Here is a 20,617-nt window from a genome sequence, read left to right as displayed (position 1 = left end):
ATTTAAAAATTTTGAAATATTTTTATTAATTTAATATTATAAAAATATTTTATTACTTATCAATAAAATTTATTATTTATTAGCAATTTTTATATAATAAATAAATTTTATAAATATTATTTAGTTTAAATTTATATTTTATACATATTTTAATTTAATGTTTTTAATACTAAATTATTTTTTATTATAATTTATCTTATCGTCACAATTATTTTTATATTTAAATATATATTTAATTATTGATATTAATCTCATAATTATAATAATTAATTTTATTTTCATTTCTATTTTTAATTTCATAAAATTAATCTTATCTCCATCCAAATAGATCTTATATTTTTTAAATATTATTTCTTAAAATGACCCTAAAACCAACTAGATTAAACTTTCCTTTTTCTCTTCAGCATGTCGTCTTGTCTTCATTACCCACCCTGTTGGGTCATATATCTAAATACTATTTTCTTTTTGTGTTATAAATCAAATAGGCCAACTGCTGAAACCATTGGGCTAAGATTTCGGCATAAGGCCCAGATAACCCATTAAGCTAAATTTTCTCTTCTTCTTTCTCTTTCATTCTCTTCGTCTACTCTTTTTCTGCGTATCTCCGAAGCAGGAAAAAAGGAAATAGAAAACGCAGATGGAAGAACCACAAAACGGCAATACAAATTTGAATACAGTCGCGGAGGTGGAGGAGCTGGTAATAGGACCCGGACCCGCCCCTCGAGCCCGACCCAAGCGCCCGCTCCAGTTCGAACAAGCATATCTCGATTCCCTTCCTTCGGCTAACATGTAATTATCTCCACTCTCTCCTTTTAAAAGAAACTTTTTTTTTCGTTTTTTCGAAGCAATTATCTATTTAATGGTAGAATTTTCTTGTTTTCTCATGGATTAATAGGGTTTTATGTGTTCCAAATTGTATTCATTCCTTTGGGGTTTAGGGTTAGGGTTTAGAATTTAAGCTTTTGCCTTTTGCTTTCTGAAGCGAAAAAAAAAAGTAGCGAGTAGCAAAGGCAACAAGCCAACAACAAAAGAACCTTAATTTCTTACTACTATAACGAAAGTTAACTCATTGAAGTTGTAAACAGAGCTGAGAGAATTCTTGATTTATGTCTTTGTTGTACTTTGTAGGTATGAGAAAAGTTATATGCATCGTGATGTGGCTACTCATGTCGCTGTATCGTCTGCAGATTTTTTCATTACTGGAAGTGTTGATGGTAAGTTTTATGATGTCAATATCCATAAACAATATCTAAAAGACTCATTTATCTCATGTCTGTTTTAAGTGAAAATGCTTCTTTTTTTCTCGGTTTTTGGCTTAAGTTTTATGAGTAATATTTGAGGCTTTCCCTGTGAAGGGAGTTTAGGTAGTAGCTTATACCTTTCTTGATTGCTTGTTGATCCTTCTTCGTTTTATTTATTTATTTTTATACTAGGGCATTTGAAATTTTGGAAGAAAAAAGCTATTGGGATCGAGTTTGCAAAGCATTTTAGATCCCACCTGGGTCCCATTGAAGGTCTAGCGGTGAGCTTTCCTCCTTGTTTTACTGATGCTTGTTGTGGTTAAAGTTTAAACTTTTTTTTCTCAGTTCATCCTTGCTTTAACATGTAGGCTGTCACATAATGTAGGTATATTACATGTACATTAATAATTCTGTATTGCTGATAGGTCTGCCATCAGTGTTTACTCTTTGTTATATTGGCCTGCTATGGAAAGTTTAACTAAAAGTTGGTTTTAATATGATCTGTTATGTCAACCCTTGTGTTTTAATTTCCCTGTCTAATTTTGTGTGTCACTGCTTTCTTATTAAATATTGCATTCTTATTTTGTGGTTAATGTGCCCATCATTGCTTTATATTGCAAGTCCATCTAGGCTTTGCACAGTCTATTTGTTATTTTCTGTCTAGTGAAGTTTGCATTCTGTAGGGGTTCTGATCTTTATTCTCATCCCATGACTGTTGTTTGAAGATGTAGGGAACTATATTGACTTATTTATGGTTTTACTCCTCCTTTTCAAGAGCCATGTATTTACCAACAACTTCATAAGTAAAATTTTTAAGCGTTATGTTATTACAATATGAAAATAAATGTTGCCATAAAATTCGGAGGTGCAGTTAAAGTCTTTTAATCAGTATGGTGTAGTTTTATTCACTTCTCTCTCCATAGTTCCTACATACATGGCTTTGATGTGAAAGATACATTTCTCCAATGGTTGAATTCCATGTGGGTTTGTGCATTTTGTGGTTTGCATATTTTTTTAACATTCGAAAGTTTTGTCATTCAAAGCAGCAAATCCTTTAGCTTTCCTTAGTCTGTATCATTCTTTATTTGATTTTCTGTGAGCTTCTTGTTGGTGGAGTCATCAACCATGACTTGTTCAGCTATGCAGGTTAGTGCAGATGGTTTACTTTGTTGTACAATTTCCAATGATCGTTCGGTGAAGGTATATGACGTGGTCAACTATGACATGATGGTCATGCTTCGCCTACCTTATGTTCCTGGTGCTGTTGAATGGGTCTACAAGCAAGGGGATGTTAAAGCTAAGCTTGCCATTAGTGATAGAAATTCATCATTGGTGCATATATATGATGCACGAGCTGGTTCAAATGAACCTATCATCTCGAAAGAGGTATCTGTACTATGTTGAAAGTTTGCACAATTTTAACTTTTTAAAAGTCTCACTTTTCCATTTATTCATGTTTACCAATTTAGTGTTTGAACTCATTTTCCAGATACACCTGGGCCCAGTGAAAGTAATGAGGTACAATTCTGTATTCGACAGTGTTATATCTGCTGATGAGAGGGGAATTATTGAGTATTGGAGCCCTACCACACTTCAGTTCCCAGAAAGCGAGTATGTCCTGATGTTCATATATACAACCATTAACAATGTACTTTTATTACAGGGAAGATTTACATTTTTCAACTACCATTGACGTATAAACTTTTAATTTTTGTTTGGATTACTCTAAAAACTGTTTTCTATTGTTACAGACCAATGTTGTAACCTGATTATGGTGTTTACATGTTGAGCATTTCATTTGTAGATGAACATAAGTTTTGTATTTCTTAGTAAGTAATATATGGTGCATGCAGGGTTAATTTTAGATTGAAAAGTGACACTAATCTCTTTGAAATTGCAAAATGCAAGACAACCATTTCTGCCATTGAGGTATGATCTATACTCCTGCATTCAAGTTGGTTTTTTTTTTTTTTTTTTTTTTTCTAGATTTTATGACTATAATTCTTTTGTTTTATGGTTATATAATTTTCTTTTTAAAAAATTTTTTTTTTCTCATTTTAAAGGAGTTGTTATGAATACTGTATTTTATTGCTGTTCAGGTGAGCCCAGATGGTAAGCAATTTTCTATTACATCACCTGATCGTAGGATACGTGTCTTTTGGTTCAGAACTGGTAAATTAAGGCGAGTTTATGATGAATCACTTGAGGTAAAATTAATGAACAGTGGATTTTGATAGAGATGCTTTTGGAATTTCTTGTGATGTTCAAAACCCTTTTGATTAGGTGGCCCAAGATCTTCAGAGAAGTGATGCTCCCATGTATCGGCTGGAAGCTATCGACTTTGGCAGAAGAATGGCTGTTGAAAAGGAAATTGAAAAAACCGAAATGGCTCCTCAACCAAATGCAGTTTTTGATGAAAGCTCCAATTTCCTCATATATGCTACTCTTCTTGGGATAAAAGTAAGTTTCTTCTTATTAGATTCTACATAAAATAACTAGCTGAACCATTTTTGTAACAGCAATTAAGTATAAATTTTTGTGCTATCTTATTTCTTTAATAATGCTTGTTTATTTCCTCATATTTTGATAGATGGTAAATTTACACACCAACAAAGTTGCTCGAATACTTGGAAAAGTGGAGAGCAATGACAGATTCTTGAGAATTGCATTATATCAAGGTGATCGAAGTAGCAAGAAAGTAAGAAAAATTCCTGCTGCTGCAGCAAATGTCAATGAAAGCAAAGAGCCATTAACCGATCCAACTCTCTTGTGTTGTGCTTTCAAGAAGCATAGGATCTATTTATTCAGGTATAAGAATCTACTGCAAGACTTCTACTGACTGACAACAGCATGTTTGACTTGTAATGCATAATGCAACAAAGAATGACTTGTAGATGCTACATGGTTGAATCACCATTGAGATACTCTTGTTATTGAAGTCTGAACGGATTTCGGGTTATTGATGTCATAGGCTCATAGCAATAGGTAAATTTATTTGGATAACAAATCAAGTGTGGTAGTGTATTGTCATGTATATCAAAAACATTGTCACATGTCTGTCTTATGTGCCTGTGCATTGGTTGTTTCTTTGAAAATAAATTTGACAACTGTTGAGGTGCCTGTTTACATTTTGTGGTTACAATTATGATTTACCTTCTGAATACATTTGATTACTCTGATGGTCTTTAATGGTTTATATAGTCGACGAGAACCAGAAGAACCTGAAGATGCCACAAAAGGAAGGGATGTCTTTAATGAAAAGCCACCTGCTGATGAGCTTCTGGCTGTATCTGATATTGGGAAAGCAGTTACAACATCTCTTCCTGACAATGTGGTGAGATTTCTTTCTTTAATGTGTATGGATAGGAAATACTAGAAATTGTTATGGCCTTGCTTCTATTCACAATAATGACAATAAGAAGTTTAATAACCAAAAGTAAATAAAATATGAGGAGAGCTTTGTTCGAATCTTTCAGAACATAAAGGTAATGACATATCAAAAACAATTTAAAATTTTACCCAAGTATGTTTAGTTTGGAAATTCTTTAAGACCAGCTGTTAAGACAGGGGACCAAAGGAACTCCTTTATATCCCTCTCTCTCTCTCTCTCTCTCTCTCTCTCTCTCTCTCTCTCTTTATCATCCTCCTTTTTCTCTCAATGGACATAACCGATTAATTGGTGTCCTAGGAGTTAAAAGGTTATTGGCATGCAGGAAATGGTTAATTGGTAGAAAATCTTTATTTTAGTGTCAACATTTTCTAATTTTCCTGAAAATGGCCCATAAAAATAATTTAAAATAAGGTTTGAAAATAGTTCTGCTGAAATCAGTGCTAGTTTTACTATCTTTCTCTTTTTCTTCCCTTTTTTTCCCTAAGGTAGGGTTGTTTTAAGCTTTATAATTTCTTACATAGTTTAGTTCATTCTCTTTGCTTTATGTCTTTGTTTGGCATTCTTTTATTATTAGCTCTCTGTTTTTCCAGATACTGCACACCACAATGGGTGATGTTCACATGAGACTCTACCCAGAAGAATGTCCAAAAACTGTGGAGAACTTCACAACACACTGTCGGAATGGCTATTATGATAATCTCATCTTTCACCGTGTCATTAAAGGATTCATGATACAAACAGGAGATCCATTGGGAGATGGCACTGGTGGGCAGTCTATTTGGGGAAGGGAATTTGAGGATGAGTTTCATAAAAGGTAACCAATTTGGCTTTTTCCAAGATGAAGCATTTGGCACTTCTCACAACATTCTAGAATTTTCAGGTGTGAATGTGGTGCATTAGTCGGAGGACACCACATAATTAAATATTCCTAAGTCCTGATCCCTTACCTGTTTGTACCCCCTCCCCTGTTGATTGTGCATGTGCCTGCAGTCATGTTCATATTAGCTTGCTTGTGTGATGCTATATGCTTTCTGTAAATGCTTTTGGAGATACAGTTGATTTGGCATTAGTCTGGAATTTATATGATTAACAAGGATTCAAGTATCTTTGAGTTTATCAACTATCTGCCTTCACTTCCTTGCTATGCTACTCTTAAAGTTCAGAGGATCTCTTAGCCTAATGGCATACAATGGTTTGTGTTATTTATTGGATTTCCAAGGTGCATTAAAGCTCAACTGACTGTTGGATGAAACATTTCTGCCCTTGCAGTTTACGACATGACAGGCCTTTCACAGTTTCGATGGCTAATGCTGGCCCAAATACAAATGGCTCTCAGTTTTTTATAACCACAGTGGCCACTCCGTGGCTGGACAATAAGCATACAGTATTTGGCAGAGTTGTTAAGGGAATGGATGTTGTGCAGGTATATATTTGAGACTATATCTCTGCAGACAGTATTATATGGCTATTGTCGCTGCTGTAGTTTATTTCTTTCATCTCTTTTCACAGATGCACATGCATGAAAGGAGGACTCAACATGTTTTTATCTCTGCTTTTCCTGAAAAGATGAAAAAAAATATAAAAATTGGAGGTTTTTGGGTTAAGAGTCTCTATATTTAAATTGCTTTGGAACCTTAGGATGCGTGTCTTGGTATGTTTAATAGAGATTGGACCATCATATGTGATTCTCATTCACTGTTGGCAGGGGATTGAGAAAGTGAAGACAGACAAAGCTGACAAGCCATATCAAGATGTAAAAATCTTAAATGTGACTGTGCCAAAGTCTTAAGTTTCTTCCTGTGGTGAATCTTTCTAGGTACTTTTTGACCTGCATTGAACATTGGCCATGGGAGACTATATATCTCAGATAAGTGGTTAGTGTTTTTCCATTATTCTTGTCCTTGCCAGACTGATATGTTAGAATTGCTAATATTCATCTTCCATATACGTAGTAATTTGTTTCAACCACCTCAACGCTAGCACGATTTATAGCTCAAAATTTTATATCTTCTCACATTTTATGTGTTGCTTTGCCAGGTATATCAGGCTTGAACATGATTGGAATCAGAAGTTTTTTACTCATCATTATGCAGTCATAGGTCGAGGAGGTCTCGATCTTCAGTTTCTGTGTAACCTTCCTGAACTTAATTACTTTTGTTCAATTTAAAATAATTTCCCCGTAGAATCGATATTCAATATATAATATTTAATATAATGATTGTAGGTAATGCCCACTCATTATATAAATAGAAGGTAATTTGAAGATCAAGGACAACAAATCATGCCATCACATTTTAGTTTTCTATTAAAATTTGTTTCTAGTCTAATTAATGATTGAACTTCATGAGTGCCTGGTTCTACAATATTATTTTTCCCTTGATATAATAACACATTTATCTACCATATATATAATTTATATAATGTAAGTGTCACCTTAAATATAATAAATGAGCAAAAGAAATGTTACATTCTATGGTACTTTATAAGCAACAAGAGGATCGAAAAATTGGTAACAGTTTGGTGTTTTCCAACAATTAAATGTGCTTCATGTGTGATTTAAATTAAGACATTGTTAGAGAAATTTTACCATAAATGTGTGCAAAACAATAAGGTATTTTGGAATAAAAGATTGTTTTAATAGACTAGCTAGTAAGGAAGTTTATAATTCCCACATGCAAATTAAAATTGTATAATGATTTAATTTACCAAATAATTTCATATAAATGTCATGATTAACTTTAGTTGGTGTCTCAAAAAAAAAATATATATATATATATATATTTCATATTGTATAATATCATATTGTACTCATCATCTTACATGTAACAAATATAATGGAATATAATAATTTTATCATACTTTTAATCTTTACACATTAAATATAAGATAAGATAATATTAGTTAATTCAATCATAAATATAATTTTTTATTATTATATCTTATACATGATTTTATGTACCAAACATATTTTAAAAGTTTTAAATAATTTATCTAATTATTTGATTTTTTTCATAACCTAAAACAAATATCTTCCATATGGTAGGTATGGTTCAAGGTGCGTGATGACATAAATATACATGTGGTCATTGGCTTTGTTGTCTTGTCTGTCATTTTTTTATGAGAAGAAGCAAACTGAAATATATAAGATTTTTTTCCCTCAAAAAACCTAACAACTAAATATAAGAAAATAATAGCATTCTCTTACCCCAAATCTTTCTTTCTTCTTTTTTTTTTTAATTTTTCCATAGCCTAAAACAAATGTACTAAGTATGGCAGGCAAAGTTCAAGGCAGGTGTGACACAGAGACATATAGTTATTGTTTTTGTTGTTTATCTGTCACTTTTTTTATGGGAAAAAGTAAAATCAAATATGAGATTTTTTTTTCCTAAAAAGGCCTATCAATTGAATATAAGAAAAAATGGTATTTTCTTACCCAAAATCTTTTTTCTTTCGTTTTTTTTTTTTTTTTAAATTTTCCATACCTTAAAACAAATATACTCCATATCGTAGGTAAAGCTCAAGGCACGTGGTAACAGAGAGATATGTGATTATTATTTTTGTTGTCTTATCTATCATTTTTTATATGGAAAAATAGAAAACTCAAATATGCAGGATTTTCCCCCCAAAAAGTCTATCATGCAAAATACAAGGAAACAACGGCATTGTCTTGCCAAAAACTTACCTTTCTTTCTCTTTTGCCATTGTCCCATAGTCTAAAAAAATATACTCTATATAATAGGTAAGGTTCAAAGCGCGTGGTAACATAGAGAAATGCGTATAATTATTATTCTTATTGTCTTGTTTATAATTTTTTCTATAGAAAAAAGTAAACTCAACTATTTGAGATTTTCTCCTAAAAAAAAAAAAAACTAGCTAACAAAGCTATCATGCAAATATAAGAAAATAATGGCATTCTCGTGCCCCAACCTTTCTCTTTTTTTTTGATTTTCCCATAATCTAAAACAAATATTTATATAACTTTATATAAAAAGTATCTCAAATAGAATAATGGCTTGACATATGTTTTTTTTTTTTTTTCTAGCTTTCTTTGTTGTGGAATAGTTTTCGGTTAGATCTTAGCGATGTTAGATTTTTAAGTCCTAAATCATATTTTTACATAGCAGTAACCCCAAAGGATAGTACAAGTGACGACTGTTTGTTTTTGTTGAGTTTTTCGCTTGGATTTATATGGGTTTTTGACACGTATTATAAGTGTTTGGGGCATAATTTTTGATACGTTCATACTTTAAAGTCAATTTTTTATTTAAAAATATTTAAATTAATTTAAACATTTGCATAAAATGAAATTTAGTATTTATTGATGATATCAAGCGTGCACGTGACAAATCAATAAAAAAATATTAAAAGGTCTGGAAAAAGGTAAGGACTAAGATGTGTTAAAAAAAAAAGGTAAAAAAAAAATTAACCGAAGAAAATGAAATCTTACATGTTGAGATCATCTATAATCATATAAGCTTGATTTGATATCAATTTATTAAAATTATTAAGTTTATATTTTATTTAAAAAGAGAGAGATATGAAATTTTTTTTTTCAAAGATTTATTTGTTTGCGTTTTTATTATTATTATTTTTTTAAGTTTTAAAATTCGATTACGATTGCAATTATTTAAGTTATAAACATTTATGCATAAATTTTTTATTTGATTCATACTTTTGCTTCTTAACTATTTTTACATTGCCTTCTCTATTTTTTTTATAATTGAATTGAATTTTATTTTATTATAATCTTATTTCAATTTTACTTTATATAATACAAGAGAATATAAATTGTATCTTTCAACATTTTTCTCTAAATCAACAATCAATATTTTTATTATTTCTTCAAAAATTTTGCACTACAAACAAAAAAAAAAACTTAAAAATTATAATTAAATAAAAAAATTTTGAATTTTAATATTAAATATTTTAAAATTAATTTTTTTTAAAATTTTATAAAAATTAATATATGATAAATATTTTGAGACGAAAAAAATATTTCATATGCTGGGTAAACTTCTAAGCGCGTGATGACAGAGTGAGGCGTATAGTTAATGTTTTTATTTTCTTATCTGTCATATTTTGTAACTGTTCTGAATAGTAGAGCTGCCAAATCAGGATGACACTGCCAGTTTAGATTTCATTATTATCACCAAAAACTCACTTTCAAAACCATTTTTAATCTCATCTCTCCACTATTATACATTTATACATTGCATATACATAAGTAGGATTCTCTGTTTGGTTCCTCGACTCTCTGATAGGTGGTCTAAAACCAGGTAAAAAGCAAGAGAGAGACATTGAGACTGACGTTAATCTTCACTTTCTCAAATAAACGTTCAATCCTCTTTATCACTTTCTCAAATAAACGTTCAATCCTCTTCACTTACGTTTCCTTCTATCTATTTCTTTTCTCTGTGCAGAAAGAAAACAAGAAGAAAAAATGGTGGGCACTACTCTTTCAGAACAGCTCAACAACCACATTCAGACCATGCATGATCAGGTTTTATTCCTGTTTTTTTCATTGTTTTTCCTTTGAAAAATCTTCAGTTTTTTTTTTTATTATTATTATTAATTTTATGGGTTTGGTTCCATTGTAGGGCATCCTAGACCACCATTTCGACCATGTGAAAAAGTTACAAAATGAAGGAAATCCTCAGTTTGTTGTGCGAGTGATCTCAATGTTCTTCAATGATGCTGAAACTGGCATTGCCCAAATCACGTCATTTCTGTATGTTTTTTACATCACAAATTTCGTAGTTTCTTTTTTTTTTTTTTTTCTCAACTGATTTTTAGATCCATGTATATACATTTATTTGATTACATATATACATGAACAGGAACTCAGATGATGTGGACTTTGCAAAGACCATTAACTATGTTCATCAGCTCAAAGGCTGTAGCTCAAGGTAATATACATATACATATTTCAGATCTATTCAGTAAAAGCAAAGGATTTTTATAGCAAATTTTATGCTAATAAAATTTTTTTTCCCAAAAAAATATTTCTAACTCGAAAGTCGAGACCAATTGATTTTTGATAACACAAAAAGAAATTTATATGAACTATTATGTTATTTATAAATATATAGATGTATGAACATGAAATGAGGTAAAATTTTCATAAGCAATCACTATATACTATTTATATTCTTTTTAATTAATTTGGATGTACTTTTGCATGATAATAACTTAATTATATATTTACAAAATTTAGATAAGATCGATCGTAATAATTTCTATACACGTGATAATTGATCTAAATCCGAAACATTTGAAAATAAATTTTTATTTTAAAAAATTAAACACGTGCTTATGACGGGTGATGATACATACATATTATTTAAATTTTAACTATTTTTCTTTGTTATATTTTTATAATTAATACTCAAACTCTAAACCTGATTACTATCAATCTATCAATGCTATTGCCTTAGGGGAAGGGGCGATATCTTCAATAGTTGTTGATTACTCATAACAACAAAGTAATAAGGTTATGATCATGATTAAACTTGTTCATAGGTTGGATTATTCAATTGTGTAAATTTGAGTCGGGTTTTGGATAATGATTTTTGAATTTGAATCTAATCCGTTTTGAGATATTAAAATGTTAATAAAACTAATTTAATTAAAATATATTTAAAATATTAATATTTAATATTTTAAAAAAAATTTTCAAATCTCTTAAATAAGGCTAGACCATGAGTCTTTAATGACTAATTATAGCTAACTCTATCCGACCATGGATACCTTTTTTTTAGACACCTTAATTATTGATTATGCCTATAAACATATGATGCATTTTGATATAAATACAGCATATTAATTTCCATTTCTGCATTTCTTTTTGCCTAGATAAAATATTTTTCGTTACACTCCACTATCTCTTGTGAATGTCTAATACTTTATGTTATTACGTTTACAATCACAGCATTGGTGGACAGCGGATGGCCCTTGCTTGTAGTGAGCTACGAAATGCCTGTGATGACAGGGACAAGCAGAGGTAGGAATTACTAGTGTTCATTAATTAATTTGTTTGTTTTTCATTTATTTCATGTACCTCTGTGGGTGGGATTCTTTTAGCCATCCTTTCAAACTTGTTTTTGCACCAAAAATATTAACATTTGTGCTAATATGTTTTCAGGTGCCTTGAAATCTTTGAGAGGGTGAAACAGGAGTACAGCACTTTGCAGGAATGCTTCAATACCATTTCCCAGGTAATGCTTCATTATGATGTTGAATTTGGTATTAAAAATTTTATAAAATTTGATGACCTATGAAGAATAGTACTATTTTTGGATTATTAGGGTTAAAAAAGCATATGTCAAGAAACATGCAAAAAGGGAGAAAAATCTCAAGAGGTCTAAATCATTATATGTTGTTAATCATAGTTTTGATGAAATAAAAAAGTTTCAATCTTAGCTAATTAAATGTGTATATAATTTAAAATTTAGTTTAATTAGTTCATGTAATCATTTTTAAGATGTGATATCTAAGAACTCTAATTATAACCAAATCTTACCACTTACGATCTCTTTTTTTATTCTCATACTATGATCTCTTTTGTTTAAAAAAAAGTTGTATAAACTGTTGTTATATAAATTATCCATATGAAACCTAATGGTATGTATTTTTTTTTCATATTCTAAGTGATTATTAGTTGCTTAATTGCCAAATAGTATGTGAATATGCATGTTCACCCTAACAATGGTTTTTTTCTTTTCACAGATGGAGAGAACCATCGCCAATGAGACTGGAGGCCGTCAACCATAGCAAGCTCCTTTGTGCTTGCAGCTTTAGCCTTTAGGAACCATCAGGTGTCAGAAATAATGTTGTTTGCTTGAGACTGCTTTAGTTGTTTTATGCTTTCTGTCAACAAAACCTGGTTTGCTGTTTGTTGTGTCTTTTATGTGCTTTATTGGTACCTAATGATAAATTATATGTCCTTAGTGTTGTGTCTAAAGTTAGTTTCTGATATCCAAACCACCTCCATCGCTAATAGGAGTGACTTTCTATGTTTCTTTTTCATCCTCACTTATTATCAAAGCAATAATTTCTTGTCTTAAAAGAGATTAGTGATGAGTGATAAAGGTTAAATGCTACATTTACTGAATATAGGTATGTAATTAAGCACCACCCCTAATTGATGATTTCTACTTCTAGCAATGATAAAAAGCAAATTGAAATAAAACCCGAAACTTAACTTAATCAGTTGGCATCTAATAGATTTGGAATTCAAACATCAGCACTTACAATCTCTTTCTTTATCCTCACAGCCTTTTTGAAAAAAAAAAAAAAAAGTAAATTGCAGTTTACCAAGTCCTTAGCATCCTTCTGTCAAAAGAAATGAGATGTAGTTATATATAACCAAAACCAAATAAATTGTAGCAGTGTATATATTGAAAATTACTTTATAATTAAACATGATCATATATAGATAAGGTGTTTCAAACCTAGTTATACACATCAATCCTCCTCCATTGGTACTGCTGGAATATCAAACAGGTCTTCCTCAATGGGTTTAGTAATTAGAGAAAGAGAAGAAGGTAATATCAAGTCAAGGAAACATTTGAGTCGAGCAAAGACCAAGCAGAAAAAAAAAACAACCGAAAATGCACTATCAACTCTGCTCTTTGAATAATTTCAGGAGTAATCTACATTAGAAATTGCAGTGAATAAAACTATTCAGTTAAGAGCACAGAGCCAGGGATTGATAGATCAAAAACAGGCAATGCTCTTATTAATATATGCTTTTGCTTTTCGGGTAGAATTCTAAGGTCTTCTTTATCGTCACAATGAGTTCGAAATTATGTTATAAAAAATTTAAATTATTTAATATTTATAAAATTAATAAATAATATTTTTATTAAATTAAATTTAAAAAAATTGTTTTACTATTTTTAAATAAAAAATTAAAACAGAAAGTGAAAATTTATTATGAAATGATATTTTTATAATTATACTATTATTTAAAGGGTAAAAATAAAACAAGAATGTGACCAATTGGTCACTAGCAAAATTCATTAGTAGCTAAAAGTCACCAATCATGCCTCACCATTGACACCCAAAAGGGTGTTCGATGCTTTTCGCACAAAATTTCAATGCAATTGACCTCTCACTTAAAGTTCAATTGATTCCGAGCGAGGCCAATGTCAATTAGACTTAATTAATTTGTACATTTCTTAATATGAATACATTGATTCACTAAAAAATATTTTCAGTGTTCGAATTTTTTTTTTTAAAAGAAACTGTAATTTGAATAAAAAAATTACATGAAATTTAAATTTCAAATTTATTAATAGTGATCTGCTTGCCAACTCAAAGTTCATACATATTTAATTTTTTTGCTTTTGTTTATTAATCACACAAATTAATTGGGGACAACAGCATTTACTTGAATGCATGTGTTATTGGGGCCAGTTGCATTTCCTAGGTTTTCGATTTGCATAAATGGCCGGCTACACGAAAATTCCCTCTGGAATGTATGTGGCAGAGAGAACGGAAGAGCAGACTCATAGATTTGAACCCAAACTCTTCCATTTTAGCCATTGGACCTGTTGGTAGAGAGATTTGTACTTTACATTTCTTTACCTTTTTCAACCCACATATAGATTGAATTCTTGAAATGCATGAGAGGTTAAGGAAGCCGTCAGATCAAAATAACAAAAGGCGCATAAACGTGTATTAATCCGCATATTCTGCTCCCAGGCTTGTCTAAGTCACCTCAGGGCTCAGTGTGCTCCATTGTTTCGGTGCTGATAAAAATGGCATTGATCCCAGCGAAATAAAATACAGGCCAAGGAGCGAAGATACCGTCCGGGAGTGGAACAAACCTTCTAAAGCCATCAAATCATGCTTGAAACTTACGCATACTAAATTCTCTTCAGAATTATGTTCTAGGGGCGATTACCTATCATTTGGATGCAGCAGAATACGAATCAAAGACCGCTCAGTAATAGTTTACTTTCTATTTTTGGACCAAGCTGAAAAAAAGTGTGCTCTGTGAAAGATTGAAGAACATATTCAACCTAGCAGGCACAACAGCTACAGAGGATTTACTGCATGATAAGACAAGATTTAAAAACAAATCTAACACGAAACAAAGCATCTCCACATTCTCTACCATATGCTAGAAACTGACTTTTGACCAATAAATATCGATTCGCTGCATTGGCACAACTTGCAGCCACTCTTCTGCAATTTGATATTGTCTCTAGTGATTCATAAACCCTCAACTCTTTGAGGGTATAAAATTAAAAAACTAACCAGACAAGATTCAAACCAACTCTATGCAACTGAGTCTGATTATGTACCTTGATGCATGAAAGGGCAGCTTTGATTAAACCCTACCCCATGGACAAAAATGAAGAAAAGCAACAGAAAGAAGCCTCACAGTTACAGGTTTGATGACACCAGGCAATCATCCATAAGTAACTCCGCAATTCCCAAGTATACATGGAGAAGAAAACAGGGTTTCACAGTTAATCCTAGCATGAAATATCTCAAGCCTAGAAATTAACTTTGGAGTTAAGACTAATAAAATTAAAAAAAAAAAAAAACTACCAGAGATTTATTCAGTCACCTGCCACCATAGTATCTAGCTGGAAATATTAAGAGTCATTCAGCCAAACTCAACCATAAGTAGTGGTTATCCAGAAATCCACAATTATAACTGAAATGTTAATATCTTTAACTACAATTTTCAAACAAAACTTAAAAGTCCCAAGAAGAACGAAAGCCATGTTCAACTACAGAAACAAAAACATATAACAAAACCTTGATATGAGAAGCCTTGATATTTGCATTGCCTGCTTAGTCGAAGAGGCTGAAACCCATATCCTGCATCAAAAGGAAATTACATTAGTGAAGAACACACCAATAAAGATCAGTACAAGTCAACTTCTGTGTAAAAGTGATTACATCATCGGATTCTTCCTTCTCCTCGACCTTCTCCTCTTTTTTGGCCTCGGCAGCAGGTGCAGCAGCAGCACCGCCACCAGCTGTAGGAGCAGCAACGGCAACAGCACCACCACCAGAAGGAACTGAAGCCAACTTCTCCCTTCCAGATGCAATTAGCTCGGTGATATCTTTTCCTTTGACTTCGGACAAGAGCAATTCTATCCTATCATCATCAGCCTCAGCACCAACTGCAACATATTAAAAAGAAAAATCAAAGAATCATAACCATAAATCATCTAAGCGAAACACCATCACATCAGAAAAGAGTAAATGGAGTAAAGAAAAGAGTAAGAAAATGACCTGATCCGAGAATAGCCTTCAAGTCATCGGCGGAAGGGGAAGGATTCCCTCCCAATACGGCGAGCAAGTAGGCAGCGATCACCTTCATTTTTACTTGACAAAAGAGTAGAGAGAACGAGAAGGGAAAACGAGCGGCGGAGGAAAAAGGGTAGGGTTTGCAGCGCAGAGGGGATAATAAGTGTCGATGCTGTTTTTGGTGAGGGCCGTTCGCTTAAAATTATTTTTTTCTCATGCCCAACATGAAGACAAGAGGCCCAATATTACCCTCCGATGGGTGCTCGTTGAGCCCATTTTCCAAGTTTCAACCTAGCGTAAATGGACCCTTTAAACAGATCTTAATTTAAGCTTAATCCCATTTAAAGGATTTACCATTCCTGTTCAAACCTTTTAAATTTTGAAGAGCCTTAAAACTTGGGCAGTTAACCTGGTTACTTGACAGGTTGACCTGAAAGTTTCCAATCTTGTTTTTCCAAATCATTTGGAACCAAGCATTGACATTATCTGTTCCTCTTGAGTCTCCTGCCACCAAAACCAGTCGCTAGTAATCTTAAGCAACAAGAGCATCGTCCATCAATTAGTCTAATACAGTTTATTACTCAACCTAGACCATCAGGAATAAAGTTCAAGCCAAAAGAAATCTTATAGATTCGTGGAAATTAATTTCAGCAAAGATCCCATCCATTACAATCAGACTTCACCAGAACTGCCCTTGTCAACTGTGTTGCCCTGGAACAATGTCCAGAAAATAGCACCAAATACTTCACAGTTTGTGTGCATTTCATGAATTGCTTCATGAACCCACCTAGAGATGTTGCAGTTCTCTGTTCTGATGGAATCATCACAAGATTTTCCCAAGATGACTAGTGTGTGGTTAATTTGTTCAACAACCTTTGGAAAAATATCGTCTTCAAGGCTTATCAGAGAAGTAGAAGCCTATTGTAGCAGCAAGCTGGCAACCATGACGCAAACTTACTTTAGCTGTCCAATGTCATTCATCACTTTCGTTTGCCATCTTCCTTTTGCTCATCCCACAGTGCACAATTTATCCATTTTCAGAAAAAATTCACATTCGATCTTTCAGGAGGAGCAATTGACAAAGCATTGCTCCTTTTCTAGTGTTTATGTAAACACGCAGGAATAAATACATGAACAAGCAGGTGCCAGAATTTCAAACTGATTACTGCTTTTCATGAGAAGTATGAAATAATTACTGTAAGATTGTTTATTCTACTTTTCTAAACGGTACCACTTTCCCAAAGAAATCACAATGATTTGTTTGAAATTTCTGCAGGCACATCAAAGAACACTTGGTATACAGCATCTCTAATGTTTTTGTTTTGCTTCAAGTCTCATAATCCTCCGTTCCATCTGCATTCAATAGGCAGGTAGAATTAACAACCACCATAAACAAGAAAAGGTACTAGATAGTCTTGAATTAATGCCAAACAATTATCATTACTTTCATAAATCTCATAAGCAAATGTATTGTGTAATAGTCTCATAATTATGATGAATGAAGTTCAAATTCAAGACGATAAGATATTCATAAGCCAAGTAGAAATTTTTCAGACATGCAAACTCAGCATGACAAGGTGCACCTCTAATGATCAATATTTTCCAGTTAATTTATAAGGAGGTATAACCTGATTTATGTTGTATGGTTTGTGACAAACAAACTAAACCCGTCTCCCAAAAGTCCAGGGAGTTGCTCCAATAGATTTTTTTCCTTTGTTCATATTTACAAAGACCATGCCCCACTGTAAGTGTAGACAGAGAGGCCTCAAGAGAGGACCATTTAGAAGACAAAGGCATTACCAAAATGACATGAGATCACAAAACAAATGCAGGCCTAACATGATAACCAGCTAGATGGGCTCTGAATTTAACACTTTCCATAGTTCATTTTCATTGTAATGTCCTTACAAATTCATGTAATGTAACTGTCATATGAATTAAAGTTGAGTCTATACCTGGACAAGGACTTGTAACTTTTCACGGGTATGAGCGAATTCATTCTTTGTCCAACTCAAGGCCTGAAGGAAGCTGAAACAAGGACGTTTTCAAAGCAAAAAGGGAAAAGCATCTTAAACACATGACGCAACTTTAAATAGAAAAGAAAATAACAAAAAAGAGAATAAAAGAAATCTTTAAAGCATAAGCAGATCATAAAGGGTAAGGAATGAATGATCCTGGCAGGTCAATGGATGCGGGCAAATGAAAGTTCTACTTCAATTACTAAGATTGGCTATGCCATAAAAGTAAAAGCATGGTTACAGCCCAAGATTGATGAATGCATATCAACATTTTCTCACATGGCAGCATATATGTAGATAAAAAATCAATGAGAAAGTGCATAGAAGAAAATTTCATACTTTTGCTTCTGCAACTGATCACAAGCCTGCATTAGATCCACACATGCAAGTCTCATGTGCTCAGCGCCAATACTGTTTACATTTTGTGGGGTGGGGGAGATTATGCAATAAGTAATCAGTAAATAATGGTTGGATAAATTAAGACTAGACCACATAACAATATCATATCATAACTGTTCATAAAAAGACAAAGTAAATATTATTTTGGACATAAGTGTTTTTCTTAAAAAGCTAAAGTGGCATCAAATGAATCATCACAATATTCTTATAAGAACAAACAGCTGATCTTTTAATTATTTTCCTGTTTCTCTCTGCCAACTGTTCTCCCAACCATGGAGACTAATGACGTAACCCGTTACGTAAAGAAAACCCAAACTAGCTATATATTCTTATTTGTCACCTTTTGAAATTTTCTTTAGGCATATATGGATGCTTCTATTTAATTCGACATACTATTTCACTGGAGATATGCTGCTGTGCATCTTTTGTTCTTTTTGCACTACATAGGAAATCATTAAAAAAAGGGGGGAAAGGAAGGAGGGTGATTCTACCAATATGTTAGTTGTGCATCTTGTCATACCTGGCACCTTGGCAAACCCCATGCCTAAGACGAATGCCTTGACCTATAAATACATGCACACTTTTCTTACTCAAAAAACACATTATTTCAAGTCCAATATTGATTTTAATACTGTTGCATAGCATATGATTAAGAACTCATTTAGCCCTTTGACTTTTAAATCGAAAGGCATCATCAGGATGAAATTTTCAATCAACATTCTCTATCTAGAAAACATTCTATAAGACAAGAACTAAATCAGGGAGATTTTCCAGTTGATTCCTTGATGAAAAATTAAGGTCAACATTACCAGGAGCTTCTCTCCCCTACTTCTGCAGCCAGAGCAGCCAACTTAGAAAAATCAATGGTAGGGAGATCACTGCAAATATATAGACCCATTAAAATAATCCAAATAAAAGAAAATTAGCTTCTTCAGTTCAAACATTTTAGGAACAAAGATACATGTAGCTTGCAAGTTGTGATAAAATGGTTTCCACATCGAGGCAGTACATATTGATCAACTGCACAAAATGGTCAGCTCTTCCAACCATTTTCAAGTGCTGAATGTGAGAAAACTGATCATTTACGATCCCCTGCAAAGAACAACATGAGAACCCACAAAGGTTCAATACTAAATTCATAAATACCAGATATGCTTGAACAAGTACATCTCTGTGTACTAGAAGCTATAATCCAAACAGCATAAAAAAGAATATAGAAGAAACAAATCAAATTTTTAATATAATGCATAAAATTTTAACTATACATGTTTAGGCATCTGATGCAAGATCACATGGCAACTTATACCAAAAGAACCTGGCACAGAGCAAATTAGAGCCAAAGGAGACCCATGGCACAAAATATATTACAAAACAGAAAAACAAAAGACCAAGATAAATCAAGATTGAGCTCATAATATGTCACCTCATTGAACAATGACTGCACGTATTGTTGCAGCAGTCCTTTAACAATAGACAAAGCCATTTCTGGTATTAATGAATACTATTAAATTTACACAATTGAAACTGGAAGAAATCTTTTAATCCAAAATAAGAAGAAAGAACTTTTCATGAGATGCACCCCCTTCAAGTGACAACAAGCAAAATGTGTAGCAAACAAAAATGGTGTGTCAGAACACCACGAGTTAAGCATGGTGTTTCACTGATAACACCTACAACTCCTAATGACAAATGTCACAAAAATCTTTTTGTCCTCTTTCAGCAAGAGTTTCTGGCACTAAATTACATCTTGTTTAGTTTAGTGAGAAAACACTTGAACCATCAATCAAGAAGTATTTTGATAACATTTAACTATGGGGATAGTTTGAGATTATTAATTGGTAAATCAAGAGCCAAGCCTTTTTTTGGACATCATACAACACATTTGTGCACGAGAATAAACAACTATTGCACACAATACAAAATGAATTCTTTCTCCTCGATAATAAGGGGAAAAAAACAAAACCAAGGACTCCAAACACATCCAGAAAATGATGGTTTTATGTTCTAACTCATAACGGGCTATATACAACTCATTATATAATAAGTTAACCAAATGTTGATGGTTCTAACCACGAAGCCGCTATAAATATACCAGTAAAACTTTCAGTTGCCAGTGGGACTTCCAAGAATTCTCACCCTATAAAGTAGTCCCAATCTAAACCTGATTGGCATGATGACAGGCATTGTGGGTCCACTTTACCCCTTATTGACACATAAGGTGGTACAGCATGTCCATGCCACATGGTCAAATCGAAGAAATTCTTAGACTCTCAACTGGGTCCCCATTGTTTTAATCT

General features: G+C 32.5%; 4 protein-coding genes across 8 annotated transcripts; 2 read left to right on the top strand and 2 right to left on the bottom strand.

Moving 5' to 3' along the window:
- The first annotated feature begins 581 nt into the window (after positions 1-581).
- LOC111301288 (peptidyl-prolyl cis-trans isomerase CYP71) lies at positions 582-6,943 on the top strand. 5 transcript variants are annotated; one of them, XR_016328296.1, is made up of 15 exons: positions 582-789; positions 1,129-1,214; positions 1,434-1,522; positions 2,388-2,627; positions 2,731-2,852; positions 3,095-3,170; positions 3,341-3,448; positions 3,525-3,701; positions 3,832-4,049; positions 4,443-4,575; positions 5,223-5,446; positions 5,902-6,055; positions 6,338-6,448; positions 6,670-6,761; positions 6,857-6,943. XR_016328296.1 is itself a non-coding variant. In XM_022896852.2 (14 exons), the coding sequence occupies exons 1-13, from the start codon at positions 638-640 to the stop codon at positions 6,419-6,421; spliced, it is 1,863 nt and encodes a 620-aa protein (XP_022752587.1). In that variant the 5' UTR covers positions 582-637; the 3' UTR covers positions 6,422-6,448; positions 6,670-6,860. The 5 variants fall into 5 exon arrangements, 1 of the variants encoding a protein (XP_022752587.1); XR_016328295.1 differs by having other exon boundaries at positions 6,338-6,506; XR_002691511.2 differs by having other exon boundaries at positions 6,338-6,506; positions 6,670-6,860.
- Positions 6,944-10,072: 3,129 nt separating this feature from the next.
- Positions 10,073-12,402, top strand: LOC111301289 (histidine-containing phosphotransfer protein 1-like). Its single transcript, XM_022896854.2, has 6 exons — positions 10,073-10,132; positions 10,230-10,360; positions 10,470-10,538; positions 11,561-11,632; positions 11,774-11,846; positions 12,358-12,402. Exons 1-6 carry the CDS (start codon positions 10,073-10,075, stop codon positions 12,400-12,402), a joined length of 450 nt encoding a protein of 149 aa, XP_022752589.1.
- Positions 12,403-15,277: 2,875 nt separating this feature from the next.
- On the bottom strand, positions 15,278-16,069 carry LOC111301287 (large ribosomal subunit protein P2B-like). Its single transcript, XM_022896849.2, has 3 exons — positions 15,889-16,069; positions 15,550-15,776; positions 15,278-15,468 (listed from the first exon to the last, which is right to left on the bottom strand). The coding sequence occupies exons 1-3, from the start codon at positions 15,974-15,976 to the stop codon at positions 15,442-15,444; spliced, it is 342 nt and encodes a 113-aa protein (XP_022752584.1). The 5' UTR covers positions 15,977-16,069; the 3' UTR covers positions 15,278-15,441.
- An 868-nt stretch (positions 16,070-16,937) lies between these two features.
- Positions 16,938-19,818, bottom strand: LOC111302097 (histidine-containing phosphotransfer protein 2-like). The gene is made up of 6 exons (XM_022898034.2): positions 19,744-19,818; positions 19,282-19,412; positions 19,130-19,198; positions 18,261-18,332; positions 17,859-17,931; positions 16,938-17,256 (listed from the first exon to the last, which is right to left on the bottom strand). Exons 1-6 carry the CDS (start codon positions 19,801-19,803, stop codon positions 17,212-17,214), a joined length of 450 nt encoding a protein of 149 aa, XP_022753769.2. The 5' UTR covers positions 19,804-19,818; the 3' UTR covers positions 16,938-17,211.
- Positions 19,819-20,617: the final 799 nt, after the last annotated feature.

Source organism: Durio zibethinus, chromosome 15 (genome assembly GCF_047325235.1).
Source record: "Durio zibethinus cultivar Kanyao isolate XHJ-2024 chromosome 15, ASM4732523v1, whole genome shotgun sequence".
NCBI classification, from domain to species: Eukaryota; Viridiplantae; Streptophyta; class Magnoliopsida; order Malvales; family Malvaceae; genus Durio; species Durio zibethinus.
Note: the sequence above shows the minus strand (reverse complement) of the source record. Positions and strands in the feature narration are given on the sequence as shown.

Coding starts and splice junctions, on each gene's coding strand:
- LOC111301288 (XM_022896852.2), top strand. CDS start 638: ATGGAAGAACCACAAAACGGCAATACAAATTTGAATACAGTCGCGGAG. Junction 3,702..3,831: donor CTACTCTTCTTGGGATAAAA/GTAAGTTTCTTC, acceptor ATATTTTGATAG/ATGGTAAATTTACACACCAA. Junction 6,056..6,337: donor AGGGAATGGATGTTGTGCAG/GTATATATTTGA, acceptor CACTGTTGGCAG/GGGATTGAGAAAGTGAAGAC.
- LOC111302097 (XM_022898034.2), bottom strand. CDS start 19,803: ATGGCTTTGTCTATTGTTAAAGGACTGCTGCAACAATACGTGCAGTCA. Junction 19,199..19,281: donor TCACAACTTGCAAGCTACAT/GTATCTTTGTTC, acceptor ATATATTTGCAG/TGATCTCCCTACCATTGATT. Junction 18,333..19,129: donor GTAGGGGAGAGAAGCTCCTG/GTAATGTTGACC, acceptor AAATGTAAACAG/TATTGGCGCTGAGCACATGA.
- LOC111301289 (XM_022896854.2), top strand. CDS start 10,073: ATGGTGGGCACTACTCTTTCAGAACAGCTCAACAACCACATTCAGACC. Junction 11,633..11,773: donor GATGACAGGGACAAGCAGAG/GTAGGAATTACT, acceptor ATATGTTTTCAG/GTGCCTTGAAATCTTTGAGA. Junction 11,847..12,357: donor GCTTCAATACCATTTCCCAG/GTAATGCTTCAT, acceptor TTCTTTTCACAG/ATGGAGAGAACCATCGCCAA.
- LOC111301287 (XM_022896849.2), bottom strand. CDS start 15,976: ATGAAGGTGATCGCTGCCTACTTGCTCGCCGTATTGGGAGGGAATCCT. Junction 15,777..15,888: donor GAAGGCTATTCTCGGATCAG/GTCATTTTCTTA, acceptor AATATGTTGCAG/TTGGTGCTGAGGCTGATGAT. Junction 15,469..15,549: donor AGAAGGAAGAATCCGATGAT/GTAATCACTTTT, acceptor CTTTTGATGCAG/GATATGGGTTTCAGCCTCTT.